This window comes from Salmo trutta, chromosome 13, assembly GCF_901001165.1.
Source record: "Salmo trutta chromosome 13, fSalTru1.1, whole genome shotgun sequence".
Taxonomy (NCBI): domain Eukaryota; kingdom Metazoa; phylum Chordata; class Actinopteri; order Salmoniformes; family Salmonidae; genus Salmo; species Salmo trutta.
Genome location: NC_042969.1, coordinates 31,574,984 through 31,594,984, shown reverse-complemented (window position 1 = coordinate 31,594,984; position 20,001 = coordinate 31,574,984). Strand labels below are relative to the sequence as shown.

The following is a 20,001-nucleotide window of genomic DNA, read 5'->3' as shown; positions in this document are numbered from 1 at the left end:
TATGGGCTATAGGTGACAAGCTGATGGGACTATGGGCTATAGGTGACAAGCTGATGGGACTATGGGCTATAGGTGACAAGCTGATGGGACTATGGGCTGTAGGTGACAAGCTGATGGGACTATGGGCTATAGGTGACAAGCTGATGGGACTATGGGCTGTAGGTGACAAGCTGATGGGACTATGGGCTGTAGGTGACAAGCTGATGGGACTATGGGCTGTAGGTGACAAGCTGATGGGACTATGGGCTATTGGTGATAAGCTGATGGGACTATGGGCTATAGGTGACAAGCTGATGGGACTATGGGTTATAGGTGACAAGCTGATGGGACTATGGGCTATAGGTGACAAGCTGATGGGACTATGGGCTATAGGTGACAAGCTGATGGGACTATGGGCTGTAGGTGACAAGCTGATGGGACTATGGGCTATAGGTGACAAGCTGATGGGACTATGGGCTATAGGTGACAAGCTGATGGGACTATGGGTTATAGGTGACAAGCTGATGGGACTATGGGCTATAGGTGACAAGCTGATGGGACTATGGGCTGTAGGTGACAAGCTGATGGGACTATGGGCTATAGGTGACAAGCTGATGGGACTATGGGCTATAGGTGACAAGCTGATGGGACTATAGGTGACAAGCTGATGGGACTATGAGCTGTAGGTGACAAGTTGATGGGACTATGGGCTATTGGTGACAAGCTGATGGGACTATGGGCTATAGGTGACAAGCTGATGGGACTATGGGCTGTAGGTGACAAGCTGATGGGACTATGGGCTATAGGTGACAAGCTGATGGGACTATGGGCTATAGGTGACAAGCTGATGGGACTATGGGCTATAGGTGACAAGCTGATGGGACTATGGGTTATAGGTGACAAGCTGATTGGACTATGGGCTATTGAAGACAAGCTGATGGGACTATGGGCTATAGGTGACAAGCTGATGGGCCTATGGGCTATTGGTGACAAGCTGATGGGACTATGAGCTGTAGGTGACAAGCTGATGGGACTATGGGCTATAGGTGACAAGCTGATGGGACTATGGGTTGTAGGTGACAAGCTGATGGGACTATGGGTTGTAGGTGACAAGCTGATGGGACTATGGGCTATAGGTGACAAGCTGATGGGACTATGGGCTGTAGGTGACAAGCTGATGGGACTATGGGCTATAGGTGACAAGCTGATGGGACTATGGGCTGTAGGTGACAAGCTGATGGGACTATGGGCTGTAGGTGACAAGCTGATGGGACTATGGGCTATAGGTGACAAGCTGATGGGACTATGGGCTGTAGGTGACAAGCTGATGGGACTATGGGCTATAGGTGACAAGCTGATGGGACTATGGGTTGTAGGTGACAAGCTGATGGGACTATGGGCTATAGGTGACAAGCTGATGGGACTATGGGCTGTAGGTGACAAGCTGATGGGACTATGGGCTATAGGTGACAAGCTGATGGGACTATGGGCTATAGGTGACAAGCTGATGGGACTATGGGCTATAGGTGACAAGCTGATGGGACTATGGGTTATAGGTGACAAGCTGATGGGACTATGGGCTATAGGTGACAAGCTGATGGGACTATGGGCTATAGGTGACAAGCTGATGGGACTATGGGCTGTAGGTGACAAGCTGATGGGACTATGGGCTATAGGTGACAAGCTGATGGGACTATGGGCTATAGGTGACAAGCTGATGGGACTATGGGTTGTAGGTGACAAGCTGATGGGACTATGGGCTATAGGTGACAAGCTGATGGGACTATGGGCTGTAGGTGACAAGCTGATGGGACTATGGGCTATAGGTAACAAGCTGATGGGACTATGGGCTATAGGTGACAAGCTGATGGGACTATGAGCTGTAGGTGACAAGCTGATGGGACTATGGGCTATAGGTGACAAGCTGATGGGACTATGGGTTGTAGGTGACAAGCTGATGGGACTATGGGCTATAGGTGACAAGCTGATGGGACTATGGGCTGTAGGTGACAAGCTGATGGGACTATGGGCTATAGGTGACAAGCTGATGGGACTATGGGCTGTAGGTGACAAGCTGATGGGACTATGGGCTATAGGTGACAAGCTGATGGGACTATGGGCTATAGGTGACAAGCTGATGGGACTATGGGCTATAGGTGACAAGCTGATGGGACTATGGGTTATAGGTGACAAGCTGATGGGACTATGGGCTATAGGTGACAAGCTGATGGGACTATGGGCTGTAGGTGACAAGCTGATGGGACTATGGACTATAGGTGACAAGCTGATGGGACTATGGGCTATAGGTGACAAGCTGATGGGACTATGGGCTATAGGTGACAAGCTGATGGGACTATGGGCTATAGGTGACAAGCTGATGGGACTATGGGCTATAGGTGACAAGCTGATGGGACTATGGGCTATAGGTGACAAGCTGATGGGACTATGGGTTATAGGTGACAAGCTGATGGGACTATGGGCTATAGGTGACAAGCTGATGGGACTATGGGCTATAGGTGACAAGCTGATGGGACTATGGGCTGTAGGTGACAAGCTGATGGGACTATGGGCTATAGGTGACAAGCTGATGGGACTATGGGCTGTAGGTGACAAGCTGATGGGACTATGGGCTATAGGTGACAAGCTGATGGGTCTATGGGCTATTGGTGACAAGCTGATGGGACTATGGGCTATAGGTGACAAGCTGATGGGACTATGGGTTATAGGTGACAAGCTGATGGGACTATGGGCTATAGGTGACAAGCTGATGGGACTATGGGTTATAGGTGACAAGCTGATGGGACTATGGGCTATAGGTGACAAGCTGATGGGACTATGGGCTATAGGTGACAAGCTGATGGGACTATGGGCTGTAGGTGACAAGCTGATGGGACTATGGGCTATAGGTGACAAGCTGATGGGACTATGGGCTGTAGGTGACAAGCTGATGGGACTATGGGCTATAAGTGACAAGCTGATGGGACTATGGGCTGTAGGTGACAAGCTGATGGGACTATGGGCTATAGGTGACAAGCTGATGGGACTATGGGCTATAGGTGACAAGCTGATGGGACTATGGGCTATAGGTGACAAGCTGATGGGACTATGGGCTATAGGTGACAAGCTGATGGGACTATGGGCTGTAGGTGACAAGCTGATGGGACTATGGGCTATAGGTGACAAGCTGATGGGACTATGGGCTGTAGGTGACAAGCTGATGGGACTATGGGCTATAGGTGACAAGCTGATGGCACTATGGGTTATAGGTGACAAGCTGATGGGACTATGGGCTATAGGTGACAAGCTGATGGGACTATGGGCTATAGGTGACAAGCTGATGGGACTATGAGCTGTAGGTGACAAGTTGATGGGACTATGGGCTATTGGTGACAAGCTGATGGGACTATGGGCTATAGGTGACAAGCTGATGGGACTATGGGCTGTAGGTGACAAGCTGATGGGACTATGGGCTATAGGTGACAAGCTGATGGGACTATGGGCTGTAGGTGACAAGCTGATGGGACTATGGGCTATAGGTGACAAGCTGATGGGACGATGGGCTATAGGTGACAAGCTGATGGGACTATGGGCTATAGGTGACAAGCTGATGGGACTATGGGTTATAGGTGACAAGCTGATTGGACTATGGGCTATTGGTGACAAGCTGATGGGACTATGGGCTATAGGTGACAAGCTGATGGGCCTATGGGTTATAGGTGACAAGCTGATGGGACTATGGGCTATTGGTGACAAACTTATGGGACTATGGGCTATAGGTGACAAGCTGATGGGACTATGGGCTATAGGTGACAAGCTGATGGGACTATGAGCTGTAGGTGACAAGCTGATGGGACTATGGGCTATAGGTGACAAGCTGATGGGACTATGGGTTGTAGGTGACAAGCTGATGGGACTATGGGCTATAGGTGACAAGCTGATGGGACTATGGGCTATAGGTGACAAGCTAATGGGACTATGGGCTGTAGGTGACAAGCTGATGGGACTATGGGCTATAGGTGACAAGCTGATGGGACTATGGGCTATAGGTGACAAGCTGATGGGACTATGGGCTATAGGTGACAAGCTGATGGGACTATGGGCTGTAGGTGACAAGCTGATGGGACTATGGGCTATAGGTGACAAGCTGATGGGACTATGGGCTGTAGGTGACAAGCTGATGGGACTATGGGCTATAGGTGACAAGCTGATGGGACTATGGGCTATAGGTGACAAGCTGATGGGACTATGGGCTATAGGTGACAAGCTGATGGGACTATGGGTTATAGGTGACAAGCTGATGGGACTATGGGCTATAGGTGACAAGCTGATGGGACTATGGGCTATAGGTGACAAGCTGATGGGACTATGGCCTGTAGGTGACAAGCTGATGGGACTATGGGCTATAGGTGACAAGCTGATGGGGCTATGGGCTATAGGTGACAAGCTGATGGGACTATGGGCTATAGGTGACAAGCTGATGGGACTATGAGCTGTAGGTGACAAGCTGATGGGACTATGGGCTATAGGTGACAAGCTGATGGAACTATGGGCTATAGGTGACAAGCTGATGGGACTATGGGCTATAGGTGACAAGCTCTGCTCGAACAACGGCTATATTATGACGTACCTTAGAACTTGTAAATGTGCGCCAGAAGAGTACTCTATCCTAGACCTATCCAAAAGGCCCGAGGATGCGCCTCAAGCTGCGGAACCTTCTACAGTTCATGTGGAACAGGAGCTCCAACAGCGGGCCCCAATGTGTGCCATACATCCGCGACATCAGACAGCTGCAGAGCGAGGGCTTCTACCGAGTTTATCTCGGTGAAACCGAGTTTCCAGAGGGTCTGATCACCGGTGACATCTCCGCGGCAACGAACGCCTCTAGCAGCAGACACAGCTGGAGCGTCATCCACGCGGGAGGTCAGAGAGGATGGGTTCCATGGAATTACAGACTACTATTTCACTGTAGTGGTGTCTCCTCACTGCAGCCTTCAGGGGAAATATTTGAAGAGTTGTGTGGCAGTTTAAGGGAGAACTACGGGAAATGTGCGATTGTGGTGAACAATCATAGCTGGAAAGGTGACGATTGTAACTCGGTTTTCGCGGGGAACGTTAATCACCTGCCCGAGGTCCCGGTGGATCTCATACCTATGAGCTGCTGCCCAACGGTGGCGCGCGCGTACGGGCACGAGCTTATTCAAATCCCGTTCCAGTGCGCGCACCTAAGCCCTCTTAACAGCGCTTGGTCCACGGTGAAGTGGTTTGCGACCAACGACCGTGGGAAGTATTCGGAGACCATTTACGACCGTGACACTCTACATAAATACGTCTATTGGAATGAGCTGATGGAGGGAGCTCTGAAGAAGATGACCAAGAGGAAATGGGAGGAAGCATTGTCTCGAGTTAGGAAGAATGAGAATCATTACCTAAATGACAAGCAGTGACAACGGGTTAATTCAACTATATAAAACAGATGCATATGACATTGGCTAAGGGACTTTTTTTTGTTTCTTGGTAAAAGTATAGTTTCCATGTATTGTGAGGTTAGTGCTATGGTCTCTGCCAAACGGTCTGAACCTTTATGGCGCAGGATAGTGTGCTCACCCCATACTGCAATGTTATTGATTCAAGTACGGTTCCTGCTCCTCCTCAATCACAACTGTACATTATCAAATGCTATGACTCATTAAGATTCACAACCAAAATAGAATTTAATAAAACTTGTTACAGATTATCAATGTATTTGCAATCAAAGGAATGCAATGAATTTACAACCAAATCACATGTTCAGACAGTGAAACGTGTTTTAAATAGGCCTGGATATTAACATACACTACCGGTCAAAAGTTTTAGAACACCTACTCATTCAAGGGTTTTCTTTATTTTTTCTACTATTTTCTACATTGTAGAATAATAGTGAAGACATCAAAACTATGAAATAACACGTTATCACCCTTTACCTTGACAGCTTTGCACTCTTGGCATTCTCTCAACCAGCTTCATGAGGTAGTCACCTGGAATGCATTTCAATTAACAGGTGTGCCTTGAATGTTAATTTGTGGAATTTCCTTCCTTCTTAATGCGTTTGAGCCAATCAGTTGTGTTGTGACAAGGTAGGGGGGTATACAGTAGATACCCCTATTTGGTAAAAGACCAAGTCCATATTATGGCAAGAACAGCTCAAATAAGCAAAGCGAAACGACAGTCCATCATTACTTTAAGACATCAAGGTCAGTCAATACGGAACATTTCAAGAACTTTGAAAGTTTCTTCAAGTGCAGTCACAAAAACCATTAGGTGCTATGACGAAACTGGCTCTCATGAGAACCGCCACAGGAATGGGAGACCCAGAGTTACCTCTGCTGCAGAGGATAAGTTCATTGTGTTACCAGCCACAGAAATTGCAGCCCAAATAAATGCTTCACAGAGGAGGAGAGGAGACTGTGTGAATCAGGCCTTCATGGTCGAATTGCTGCAACAAAAAAAAACACTACTTAAGGACACCAATAAGAAGAGACTTGCTCGGACCAAGAAACACAAGCAATGGACATTAGACTGGTGGAGAGTCCAAATTGGATATTTTTGGTTCCAACCGCCGTGTCTTTGTGAGACGCGGTGTTGGTGAACGGATGATCTCTGCATGTGTGGTTCCCACCGTAAAGCATGGAGAAGGTGGTGTTATGGTGTGGGGGTGCTTTGCTGGTTACACTGTCTGTGATTTAGAATTCAAGGCACACTTAACCAGCATGGCTACCACAGAATTCTGCACCGATACACCATCCCATCTGGTTTGGGCTTAGTGGGACTACCATTTGTTTTTCAACAGCACAATGACCCAACATACCTCCAGGCTGTGTAAGGGCTATTTTGCAGATGGAGTGCTGCATCAGATGACCTGGCCTCCACAATCCCCCGACCTCAACCAAATTGAGATGGTTTGGTATGAGTCGGACTGCAGAGTGAAGGAAAAGCAGACAAGTGCTCAGCATATGTGGGAACTCCTTCAAGACTGTTGGAAAAGCATTCCAGGTGAAGCTGGTTGAGAGAATCCCTAGAGTGTGCAAAGCTGGCATCAAGGCAAAGGGTGGCTTTTTGAAGAATCTCAAATATATTTTGATTTGTTTAACACTTTTTTGGTTACTACATGATTCCATATGTGTTATTTCATCATTTTGATGTCTTCACTATTATTCTACAATGTAGAAAATAGTAAAAATAAAGAAAAACCCTTGAATGAGTAAGTGTTCTAAAACTTTTGACCGGTAGTGTATGTAGACATGGTGATTCATTTAATCAACGTTGTTAAGACATCAACTTATTACATCTTTTAAAAAAAAGAAACAAAAATGAAGGTTTATGCTGCATTTCTAGAACAGTTGAAAATGTCATACAACATAGGTTCCTCTGGTAAGTAGCTGTAGGATATTACCATGGTCAGTCTGAGATACCTCCAGTCCAGTCAGAATTGCTCTTTCCTCCAACAAAAATGCTGCCATACAGTCTGTATCTCAATAGTCCACAGTACCCTCCTCATCCCCTCTCCTCACATCCCAACTCTCTTCACCTCGTCTCCTTCATCTACACTGATCTGTAACTGGAATGGTTGAAAATCCACACCCCCCCGGACTGGAATATAGAGGATTGGTCAAAACAATATGGCAAAGTTCATCCTGTTTTCTCAAATCAGTGCAGATGGAGAGATGAGGAGAAAGGATGGAGAGATGAGGAGAAAGGATGGAGAGATGAGGAGAAAGGATGGAGAGATGAGGAGAAAGGATGGAGAGATGAGGAGAAAGGATGGAGAGATGAGGAGAAAGGATGGAGAGATGAGGAGAAAGGATGGAGAGATGAGGAGAAAGGATGGAGAGATGAGAGGAAGCCCATTTAGACCACTGTCGACTGGATCTTCTCGCTGCTTCAGTGTGTGGTCAGGTGGATCAGACGTTTCCTCCTTCTACGATCCTCCTCAGCAGTGTGGCCAGACCTCCTTTAGAGATCTGTAATGGCGTCTTCTCCTCCTTGTTCTCTATGTAGATGCTGGCTCCGTTCTCCACCAGGAGTTTCGCTGCCTCCACACGCTCCTCATCACACGCCAGGTGGCTTGGGGAGACAGAAATATTTAGCATGGAGTATAAACAGTATAAAAAGTGTAGAAAATAGCTTCAACACACATCTAGAATACACCTTCAATACACACACACACACACACACACACACACACACACACACACACACACACACACACACACACACCCCCCAGTGCTTACAGTGCAGTGTTTCCCTCAGAGTCCTGTATGTTGGTTGAAGCGCTCTGTTGAAGCAGCAGCTGGATCAGACGGCAGTTGCCCTTGGTTGAGGCTCTGTGTAGGGGAGTAGACTCCAGCTTATCTGTAACATTAGGGTCCGCGCCACTCTCCAATAACAGGAGGGCGATCTGTGAAGAAGACAAACCATGTGCATTACCAACCAACATAACGTTACAGTTATTTTCTGCTTTAATAGCTGCATAACTATTGTAGCAAAGCCAGGGGAACACAGTTGGTTCTGACAGGGACATGTGCCAACTAACTAACGCACTTGAGTAAATCAGATCCAGTGTTGGTGTACCTCGTATCTGTCCTTGGAGGCAGCGTAGTGCAGAGGGGTGCAGCCGTTCTGGTTGACTGAGTTCAACTGGGCTCCTTTGTTAATCAGTGACTTCACTATCTCCTCTCTGCCTGCAGATGCTGCAATGTGGAGGGGAGTCCAGCTGGCCTGGGGACAAGGACAAGAGTCTCAGATGGACAGTAACTTCTTGTTCTAGGATAGTAATATAGTGATAGAGGGAGTAACTGAGCAGGCATGAACCACAGGCTCAGTGGTTACAGTGTATCTCCTGTAACATACAGAGTCTCCAGATTGGCAGAGGCCGTAGAAATAGACTTGCATGTAGGGGAAACTACTACCAAAAGATACTTATAACCAACTCATCTACGCTACTACACTTACATCAATTGAAGGCCAATTTAAGATCAAATTATTGCAATGCAACAACTCAATATAATTTTCCAATGTTGCAGACAATGACTTTGCAATATTTACATCATCTTGCAGGTTGACTTCCACCCCCAGATCCAGCAGGAATGCTACGATCTTGATGTGTCCTGCCGAGCATGCCCAGTGGAGAGCGGTCCTTTGGTCCTGGGAGACCGGAGGAATAAGGAAGGGGACATGTGGATGTATCAGCAAATACACACTACATGACCAAAAGTATGTGGACACCAGCTCGTCAAACATCTCATTCCAAAATCATTGGGATTAATATGGAGTTGGGTGATTAGGCCTGGCTCACAGTCAGCGTTCAATTCATCCCAAAGGTGTTCGATGGGGTTGAGATCAGGACTCTGTGCAGGCCAGTCAAGTTCTTCTACATCGTTCTCAACAAACCGTTTCCGTATGAACCTCACTTTGGACACTGGGGCATTGTCATGCTGAAACAGGAAAGGGCATTCCCCAAACTGTTGCCACAAAGTTGGAAGCACAGAATGGTGTATAATGTCATTGTATGCCGTAGCGTTAAGTTCTCCCTTCACTGGAACAAAGGGGCCTAGTCCAAACCATGAAAAACAGCCCCAGACTATTATTCCTCCTCCAAACTTTACAGCTGGCACTATGCATTCGGACAGGTAGCGTTCTCCTGGCATCTGCCAAACCTAGATTCATCTGTCTGCCTGCCAGATGATGAAGCGTGACTCATCACCCCAGAGAACGCGTTTCCACTGCTCCAGAGTCCAATGGCGGCGAGCTTTACACCACTCCAGCCGAGGTTTGGCATTGCGCATGGTGATCTTAGGCTTGTGTCTTGCTGATCGGCCATGTAAACCCATTTCATGAATTTTCCAACGAAAAGTTATCGTGCTGACGTTGCTTCCAGAGGCAGTTTGGAACTCGGTAATGAGTATTGCAACCGAGGGATAGACAATTTTTACACGCTTCAGCGGTCCCATTCTGTGAACTTATGTGGCCTACCACTTTGCGGCTGAGCCGTTGTTGCTCCTAGAAGTTTCCACTTCACAATAACAGCACTTTCAGTTGACGGGGCCGCTCTAGCAGGGCAGAAATTTGACAAACTCACTTGTTGGAAAGGTGGCATCCTATGACGGTGCCACGTTGAAAGTCACTGAACTCTTCAGTTAGGCAATTAACGTTATATTGCCATTTTTTGTCTATGGAGATTGTATGACAGTGTGCTCGATTTGCTTAAATAGCCGAATCCACTCATTTGAACTGGTGTCCACATACTTTTGTATATATAGTGTAGCAGCTAACTGACTGCTGCCTGAAGCAGCGAGCTAACGTTAACTGGTTCTTCATTTCAAGTGATGATCATTTACCTGGTCCGTTTTGCAAGCGAGCGATTTATCCGTTAAAATGCATGCCTTTAATTTGTCAAATTCCCCAGTGAAGGCTAAATTACAGACCTCCACATTTGAAACAGTTTGCTCCATTACGAACGATAGCTAGCTCAACTCACTATGCGGCAAATTGAACTGAAATAAACAGCAACATGACTCAGGAAATTACCTAGATTCTATTTCCGGGTTAAGTGCGGTTAAATCAAGGTTTTAGAATAAAAGCCTCCAGCAGCATGGTGGGAATTTTGCTCCGCTATTTGTGGAGGGACAGGAATAGCAGCGCTTTGGAAAATGTTTTAAAAATGATGGGAAAAGGGAAATCTTCCCTGTGGCTCAGTTGGTAGAGCATGGTGTGTGCAACGCCAGGGTTGTGGGTTCAATTCCCACGGGGGGCCAGTACAAAAAAAAATGTATGTAATGTATACATTCACTACTGTAAGTCGCTCTGGATTAGAGCGTCTGCTAAATGACTAAAATGTCAAATGCAAATGGTAAAACTACTGGAATTCCAGTGTTGGGAGAAGGAAACGTCACAGTTGTATCAAGTAAAGAAAAAGAAAATGTCCTAGGTGGTGCGTTTGAAGCGGTTCATAGATGTGAGCACCTGGGTGATGAGAGTAAGAGGAGACGTGGGGAGAAGTTAAATGAGCACGGATATGTTTTAAAGAGAAAAGGGGAGTCAGGAGATGCTATGGATGCAAAGTTCTCTATGTTTGAGATGACAAGGGTGTTGGAGGGCTGCAGGTGGACTGTTCCTGGAGAAGATAGGGTGTTATGTGATGTTTAAGCACGCACTGGACAGTATGTTGGAAGCATTGTTAGGGTTGTATAATAAGGTGTGGAAGACTGGGTTGATACCTGCTGGGTGGAAACATGCGGTGGTGTTGCCGTTTGTAAAACCAGGTAAAGATCCCTTGGGGCTGTCAGTTATAAGGCCTATCGCACGGACATCCAATATGTTAATTGATGGAAAAGTTGATAGTAGGATGATGTATCTCTTGGAAGTCAGGGGTTTGTGTAACTGGATCATGGACTTCCCGTTCGATCGAGTCATACGGGTGGGGTCAGAATTGTCAATGGGGTTTGAAGTGGACAATGGTACTCCTCAGGGAAGTGTGGTTAGTCCGGTGTTGTTCACTCTGATGATAGATTACATATTTAAGGAGGTGGGACAGGGACTGGGTGTGGCCTAGTATGCCGATGATACATGCAAGAGAAATGGGAATGTGAAATATGTGATGAGGAAGATGCAAGAAACTGTGGGAGTTGTGGATGATTGGTCTCTAACATGGGGGTTTAGCATGTCTGTGGCCAAGTCCTGCTTTATGGTGTATTCTAGGAGGAAGGTTAAATATGTTAGGTTGCAAATATGTGGTCAGGACATACACTACCGGTCAAAAGTTTGGACACACCTACTCATTTAAGGGTTTTTCTTTATTTGTACTATTTTCTACATAGTAGAATAATTGTGAAGACATCAAAACTATGAAATAACACATATGGAATCATGACGTAACCAAAAATATATTTGAGATTCTTCAAATAGCCACCCTTTGCCGTGATGACAGCTTTGCACACTCTTGGCATTCTCTCAACCAGCTTCACCTGGAATGCTTTTCCAACAGTCTTGAATGAGTTCCCACATATGCTGAGGACTTGTTGGCTGCTTTTCCTTGACTCTGCGGTCCAACTCATCCCAAACCATCTCAATTTGGTTGAGGTCGGGGGATTGTGGAGGCCAGGTCATCTGATGCAGCACGCCATCGCTCTCCTTCTTGGTAAAATAGCCCTTACACAGCCTGAAGGTGTGTTGGGTCATTGTCCTGTGGAAAAACAAATGATAGTCCCACTAAGCCCAAACCAGGTGGGATGGTGTATCGCTGCAGAATTCTGTGGTAGCCATGCTGGTTAAGTGTGCCTTGAATTCCAAATAAATCACAGACAGTGTCACGAGCAAAGCAACCCCACACCATAACACCTCCTCCTCCATGCTTTATGGTGGGAAATACACATGCAGAGATCATCCGTTCACTCACACCATGTCTCACAAAGACACAGTGGTTGGAACCAAAAATATCCAATTTGGACTCCAGACCAAAGGACACATTTCCACCAGTCTAATGTCCATTGCTTGTGTTTCTTGGCCCAAGCAAGTCTCTTCTTATTGGTGTCCTTTAGTAGTGGTTTCTTTGCAGCAATTCGACCATGACGGCCTGATTCACACAGTCTCCTCTGAACAGTTGATGTTGAGATGTCTGTTACTTGAACTCTGTGAAGCATTTATTTGGGCTGCAATTTCTGAGGCTGGTATCACAATGAACTTATCCTCTGCAGCAGAGGTAACTCTGGGTCTCCCATTCCTGTGGCGGTTCTCATGAGAGCCAGTTTCGTCATAGCACCTAATGGTTTTTGTGACTGCACTTGAAGAAACTTTCAAAGTTCTTGAAATGTTCCGTATTGACTGACCTTGATGTCTTAAAGTAATGATGGACTGTCGTTTCGCTTTGCTTATTTGAGCTGTTTTTGCCATAATATGGACTTGGTCTTTTACCAAATAGGGATATCTTCTGTATACCCCCCTACCTTGTCACAACACATCTGATTGGGTCAAACACATTAAGAAGGAAAGTTCCACAAATTATTTTTTAAGAAGACACACCTGTTAATTGAAATGCATTCCAGGTGACTACCACATGAAGCTGGTTGAGAGAATGCCAAGAGTGTGCAAAGCTGTCATCAAGGCAAAGTTTGGCTATATTTTGATTAGTTTAACACTTTTTTGGTTACTACATGATTCCATATGTGTTATTTCATAGTTATGATGTCTTCACCATTATTCTACAATGTAGAAGCTAGTAAAAATAAAGAAAACCTTTGAATGAGTAGGTGTTCTAAAACTTTTGACCGGTAGTGTAGATAGGGTGTGTTAGTTTAAGTATTTAAATATGTGGTTTGATGAGAGGCCTATGTGGAAGAGACATGTTGAGCATATTGAAATTAAGTTTTGGAAGGTGTTGAACCTCATGAGGGCAGGTTATTTTTTTATTTTATTTTTTCACCTTTATTTAACCAGGTAGGCCAGTTGAGAACAAGTTGTCATTTAAAACAGCGACCTGGTTATGATCGGGGGTTGGATAGATAAACACTGTTGTGTACTCTATATACCAGGCATTGATCAGGTCATCATTGAATTATAGGTGCTTTGTATATGGATCGGTAGCCAAAATGGTACTACAGCACCTGGATAGGATACAGTCAAGGGCCCTGAGATTGTGTGTGGGTGCCTTCATGACGACACCTGTTGAGGCATTGCAGGTGGATAGTGGGGAACTGCCACTGAGGATAAGGCAGGACAAACTTGCATTAGCGTACTGGCCGAGGTTGAAAGGGAGTACAGAAGGACATCCTGCGGTCACGACAACTGCAGAATGCTGGTAGTGAGGAGTGGCGGTAAGCAGAGGGCGTACGGTGGACAATTGGCAGAAGGTGGTAGAATATGGACTGGGGTAGAGAGAGATAAGGCCGGCAATTGCATTGGGGAACGTCCCTCCGTGGCTGTTTCCGAAACCAAGTGTAGATGTGGACATGATTGAGGATGTGAGACGGTGTGTGGAGAGATATATCATCGTTTTATCCGTTTTTATATACAGATGGTTCAAAGGATCCAGTCAGTTGTAAGGTGGGGGCATGGGTGTATTTACCAGATTTCACTGTTAGAGTGTGTAAGAGGTTAACTGATTATGTGTCAGTGTATGCGGCCGAGTTAATGGCGATGATTATAGGTTGGAGATGGGCGGAGGAGGGGAAACCACTCAGAGTGGCGTTCTGCTCTGATTCGGCTGTAATGTTGAGTAGTGTGAAGACGGGCAGGTTGGATAGGGGAGATTGCAGAGGATGGGAGTGGTGGTAGGCTTTTGCTGGGTTCCCGTCCATATGGGTGTGGAGGGTAATATGAAGGCCGATGTGGTGGCTAAGAGTGCTGTGAGGAGAGAGGGGGTAGATATTCTGGTCCCGCTGGGCTGCAGGGAAGTCAAGTTTTTGCTCCGGGCTAAAGGGATTGATCTTCGGCCAAGGGAGTGGGATGCTAGGATTGGAGAGGATGGGAGTGGTGGTACTAGTAGTAAGGGGAGGCAATTTTATCGTGTGCACCGGTCAGTTAGAGAAGAGGTGGGGAGTATGGTATGTAGGAGAGAGGAAGTTGTGTGGAGTAGATTACAGTTTGGGCACACAGGCTTGAAAGCTACGTTGTGGGTGATCGGGAGACTTGGAACAGGTCAGTGTGATGAGCGTTTAATGGAGGAAGCGGTGGAGCATGTGATGATATTTTGTGGACTGTATGACGTAGATAGGGAGAGATTGTGTGAAAGGGTTAGCGAGGCTGGATGGGTTTGGGTGGTGTAGTGGGGGGAGGAAAGGGGTGTTTAGGGCTATATTTCACTTTCTTAGAGGAACAGGACGAATGAAGAGAATTTAATATAGGTAGGCCATGATTGGGCTGACACTACAGTACAGTAGGTGACGTTGTGTGATCCTTAAAAGTTGGATGCGGTCCGCCAACACCATCGCAAAGAAGAAGAAATTCACTAGCGGCGTTCAATGGTATTTGGTATTTTATTAGGATCCCCATTAGCTGTTGCAAAAGCAGCAGCTTCTCTTCCTGAGGTCCACACAAAACATGAACCATAATACAGAATGACATAATACAGAACATCATTAGACAAGAACAGCTCAAGGACAGAACTACATACATTTTTTAAAAGGCACACGTAGCCTACATATCAATACATACACGCAAACTATCTATGTCAAATAGGGGAGAGACGTTGTGCTGCGAGGTGTTGCTTTATCTGTTTTTGGAAACCAGGTTTGCTGTTTATTTGAGCAATATGAGATGGAAGGAAGTTCCATGCAATAAGGGCTCTATATAATACTGTACGTTTTCTTGAATTTGTTCTGGATTTGGGGACTGTGAAAGGACCCCTGGTGGCATGTCTGGTGGCATGTCCGGTGGGATAAGTGTGTCAGAGCTGTGTGTAAGTGTGTGTCAGAGCTGTGTGTAAGTTGACTATGTAAACAATTTGGGATTTTCAACACATTAATGTTTCTTATAAACAGAAGAAGTGATGCAGTCAGTCTCTCCTCAACTCTTAGCCAAGAGAGACTGGCATGCATAGCAATGAAAGTAAAGTTCACTGCAAAATACTTTTATTTTGAAGAAACATGATCTATGACCAGCGGAAGTAATTACATCACTCGATCGTCCACATAAAAAGTATGTTGAATCACACTAATTTTCATAAACATCGTGGTTTTGAAGTTGCATTCTGTGGTATTTGATATATCTCGCAAATGTAGAAATTGCCTGCCCATTTGACGAGGAAAGACAACGAAAGCAACTCTACAGCTATGGCTGCAACAATTGTAAGTTTATCGTCTAGCTAGCTAACTAGAATAAGCTAAACTCATGTGTTCTTTATTGTAGCTACGTTTTTAGTTATTAGGTTATATATTTGTAAAGCTACCTAGTTACACAAACCCTAAATGCGGGACACTGTGGGATTATCCCACCAATGCAGCTAACGAGATTGGACAGAGAAGGCGGGTTTGAATCAATGATTTATATATGACGTTACACCATTAGTTTGGACCAGCAACCCTGCCAGTTGTGATATTATAGACTTTTTTTGTCTCTGAGAGGAAATTTGACTTGCCGCTGCTTCCACATAAATACGTAGAATCAATTGACACCCACACAAGTAAATAACTCCATGCCAGGCTGTAGGAAGGTCTACCGCCACCCACCTACATCATGGTGTTGTGCCATCTACATTTCAGGAATTTAGCAGACGCTCTTATCCAGCGCAACTTACAGGTCCTCCATGGGAATTGAACCCGCAATCCTGGCGTTTCAAGAGCCATGCTCTACCAACTGAGCCACACAGGACCATCTACCTATAGGCCTTCATCATGGTGAACTGCCACCTACCTACAGGCCTTCATCATGGTGAACTGCCACCTACCTACAGGCCTTCATCATGGTGAACTGCCACCTACCTACAGGCCTTCATCATGGTGAACTGCCACCTACCTACAGGCCTTCATCATGGTGAACTGCCACCTACCTACAGGCCTTCATCATGGTGAACTGCCACCTACCTACAGGCCTTCATCATGGTGAACTGCCACCTACCTACAGGCCTTCATCATGGTGAACTGCCACTCAGTGACATTCTTACAGCGCAAGCACACAACTACCTCTTGTGCCATAATTTGATCTGAGGAAGACTGCCCACCCCTGGGTTACAGGGAGACCAATCATTTCAGCTCAAAGGCCACATCGGGATTTCAAAATTTAGGGGAGGCCCGCACAGATTTTTCTGGGGACCAATTTGTTTGTCAAAAGCAATGTGCTGGTGAAAAAAAGGCCAGTTATTTATAAACTGATATGTCCATTATAATTTCTACAGGCTTTATAAACTGATATGTCCATTATAATTTCTACAGGCTTTATAAACTGATATGTCCATTATAATTTCTACAGGCTTTATAAACTGATATGTCCATTATAATTTCTACAGGCTTTATAAACTGATATTTCCATTACATTCCCCTGATGTTACCCTTGGCTCTGTAACAGCAGGGTTGCTATGGTTTGACACAGATCCTATTTAATAAAATTAGTTCTAATATGTATTTCTATGGTCTGACTATTCCCCCTAAAAAATCAAATGTAAGGCATATATCTGTATTGACCAAGTTGTTAATGGCTGTCATTCACAATCAATCACACCTCTTGTCCCTTCTCCAGGATTTCAGGACCCGCGTTGATGCGTCATGCAGGTATTCCGAGGAGTTCACCAACATATATTATGACTGCATGGACAAGAAAAGGAGGGTAGGTACTGATTGACCTGAACCACACTGGTACAAACACCTCCCTCGGGAACCCTACTTTGGAAAACACTTCTTTGTGAGCATCTTGAAATATCTCAACTGTAGCTAGATAGCTAACTCCTTACTGTTGATCTTCACCCAGAACTTGATACGGCTCTACCTGGACAAAGCAACCCTGGTCTGGAATGGGAATGCTGTGTCAGGGCAGTCTGCTCTTGGGGACTTCTTTCAGTCGCTTCCCTCCAGCGAGTTCAGTGTCCAGACTCTTGACTGTCAGCCAGTGCACGGTGAGATTCTTTCCCTCAATATTTATTGGGATTTCTTCAGTTACAATGTAAACATGAGTTACAAATAAACATGGGAACATGTTTTAAGGTAGAAATGACCCATATTAAGTATAAATGATCAGACAATAGAGAAACAGAATGTGATCTTGCGTGATCAGGATGGTGAAACGAGGCCACCGCCACTTTCCCCTCCTTATGTTCCCATACAGAACAGGCAACCCAGGGCCAGACCACGCTGTTGGTGGTGACAGCAGGACAGGTGAAGTTTGACGGACAAAAGCAGCGTTACTTCAGTCAGAACTTTCTCCTCACAGCCCAGGCTTCTCCCACCAGTGACCAGCCTGTCTGGAAGATCGCCAGTGACTGTTTCCGCTTCCAGGACTGGAAAAGCTGAGGCCTACTTTTATTTGCTTTCAGGGTCGTATTCATTAGGGCACACAATGGCAACGGACTACGAAACAAGCATTTTATTTTTTTATTTAACCAACAGACAAGTCAGTTAAGAACAAATTCTTATTTACAATGACGGCCTACACCGGCCAAACCCAGACAACGCTGGGCCTATTGTGCACCGCCGTATGGGACTCCCAATCCCGGCCGGTTGTGATACAGCCTGGATTCAAACCAGGGTGTCTGTAGTGACTCCTCTAGCACTGAGATGCAGTGTCTTAGACCACTGAACCAGGGTCTGTAGTGACTCCTCTAGCACTGAGATGCAGTGTCTTAGACCACTGAACCAGGGTCTGTAGTGACTCCTCTAGCACTGAGATGCAGTGTCTTAGACCACTGAGCCAGGGTCTGTAGTGACTCCTCTAGCACTGAGATGCAGTGTCTTAGACCACTGAGCCAGGGTCTGTAGTGACTCCTCTAGCACTGAGATGCAGTGTCTTAGACCACTGAGCCAGGGTCTGTAGTGACTCCTCTAGCACTGAGATGCAGTGTCTTAGACCACTGAGCCAGGGTCTGTAGTGACTCCTCTAGCACTGAGATGCAGTGTCTTAGACCACTGAACCAGGGTCTGTAGTGACTCCTCTAGCACTGAGATGCAGTGTCTTAGACCACTGAACCAGGGTCTGTAGTGACTCCTCTAGCACTGAGATGCAGTGTCTTAGACCACTGAGCCAGGGTCTGTAGTGACTCCTCTAGCACTGAGATGCAGTGTCTTAGACCACTGAGCCAGGGTCTGTAGTGACTCCTCTAGCACTGAGATGCAGTGTCTTAGACCACTGAGCCAGGGTCTGTAGTGACTCCTGTAGCACTGAGATGCAGTGTCTTAGACCACTGAGCCAGGGTCTGTAGTGACTCCTCTAGCACTGAGATGCAGTGTCTTAGACCACTGAGCCAGGGTCTGTAGTGACTCCTCTAGCACTGAGATGCAGTGTCTTAGACCACTGAGCCAGGGTCTGTAGTGACTCCTCTAGCACTGAGATGCAGTGTCTTAGACCACTGAGCCAGGGTCTGTAGTGACTCCTGTAGCACTGAGATGCAGTGTCTTAGACCACTGAGCCAGGGTCTGTAGTGACTCCTCTAGCACTGAGATGCAGTGTCTTAGACCACTGAACCAGGGTCTGTAGTGACTCCTCTAGCACTGAGATGCAGTGCCTTAGACCACTGAACCAGGGTGTCTGTAGTGACTCCTCTAGCACTGAGATGCAGTGTCTTAGACCACTGAACCACTCGGAAGTCCAATAATCACACAATAGACAAGTTTGTCTGTTTGGTACCTAATGAGTACAACCCTGCTTTAAGATGGTATTTTTTTATGCCAGTATCTACCAGTCTTATAATAGTTGGTAAATATGCCCTTTCTTTGAAGTTACACTGTGTATGTTAATTAAGGTACTGTGTACCTAAAGTCTTTTGTAATAAAATAAATACAACAAAGTAGTCAGAAATACAAAAATGTTTTATTTACCACCAAAGCATGTGACCCCTGGAATGAAAAGTGTTTACAAAGACATGTCAAAATATCTTACTAGCCTCATAACATTACTCTCAGTATTCAGGTAACGAAACAAAATGCTATTTCCCATGTGGTAATTGTTCCAGTCAATTTAAATGTGCACTGAATTACAGTGGGATGTAAACCTGTGTTCCTATTCTAAGAGTGGGAGTAAAGTTATGGCAGCCTAATGAACGGCGTGTCCTCTGGGGTTCAGCCTAATGAACGGCGTGTCCTCTGGGGTTCAGCCTAATGAACGGCGTGTCCTCTGGGGTTCAGCCTAATGAACGGCGTGTCCTCTGGGGTTCAGCCTAATGAACGGCGTGTCCTCTGGGGTTCAGCCTAATGAACGGCGTGTCCTCTGGGGTTCAGCCTAATGAACGGCGTGTCCTCTGGGGTTCAGCCTAATGAACGGCGTGTCCTCTGGGGTTCAGCCTAATGAACGGCGTGTCCTCTGGGGTTCAGCCTAATGAACCGCGTGTCCTCTGGGGTTCAGCCTAATGAA

At 46.1% G+C, this 20,001-nt stretch overlaps 3 protein-coding genes across 3 annotated transcripts; 2 read left to right on the top strand and 1 right to left on the bottom strand.

The window, feature by feature from the left end:
* Window positions 1-4,661: 4,661 nt before the first annotated feature.
* Window positions 4,662-5,557, top strand: LOC115204895 (protein FAM243-like). Its single transcript, XM_029770493.1, has one exon. It carries the CDS (start codon window positions 4,671-4,673, stop codon window positions 5,421-5,423), a length of 753 nt encoding a protein of 250 aa, XP_029626353.1. The 5' UTR covers window positions 4,662-4,670; the 3' UTR covers window positions 5,424-5,557.
* Window positions 5,558-7,245: 1,688 nt separating this feature from the next.
* LOC115205646 (26S proteasome non-ATPase regulatory subunit 10) lies at window positions 7,246-10,545 on the bottom strand. Its single transcript, XM_029771836.1, has 5 exons — window positions 10,353-10,545; window positions 9,061-9,159; window positions 8,587-8,733; window positions 8,247-8,413; window positions 7,246-8,079 (listed from the first exon to the last, which is right to left on the bottom strand). The coding sequence occupies exons 1-5, from the start codon at window positions 10,464-10,466 to the stop codon at window positions 7,917-7,919; spliced, it is 690 nt and encodes a 229-aa protein (XP_029627696.1). The 5' UTR covers window positions 10,467-10,545; the 3' UTR covers window positions 7,246-7,916.
* A 5,047-nt stretch (window positions 10,546-15,592) lies between these two features.
* LOC115205645 (NTF2-related export protein 2) lies at window positions 15,593-18,112 on the top strand. Its single transcript, XM_029771835.1, has 4 exons — window positions 15,593-15,794; window positions 17,182-17,268; window positions 17,410-17,554; window positions 17,764-18,112. The coding sequence occupies exons 1-4, from the start codon at window positions 15,780-15,782 to the stop codon at window positions 17,946-17,948; spliced, it is 432 nt and encodes a 143-aa protein (XP_029627695.1). The 5' UTR covers window positions 15,593-15,779; the 3' UTR covers window positions 17,949-18,112.
* The last annotated feature ends 1,889 nt before the right edge of the window (window positions 18,113-20,001 follow it).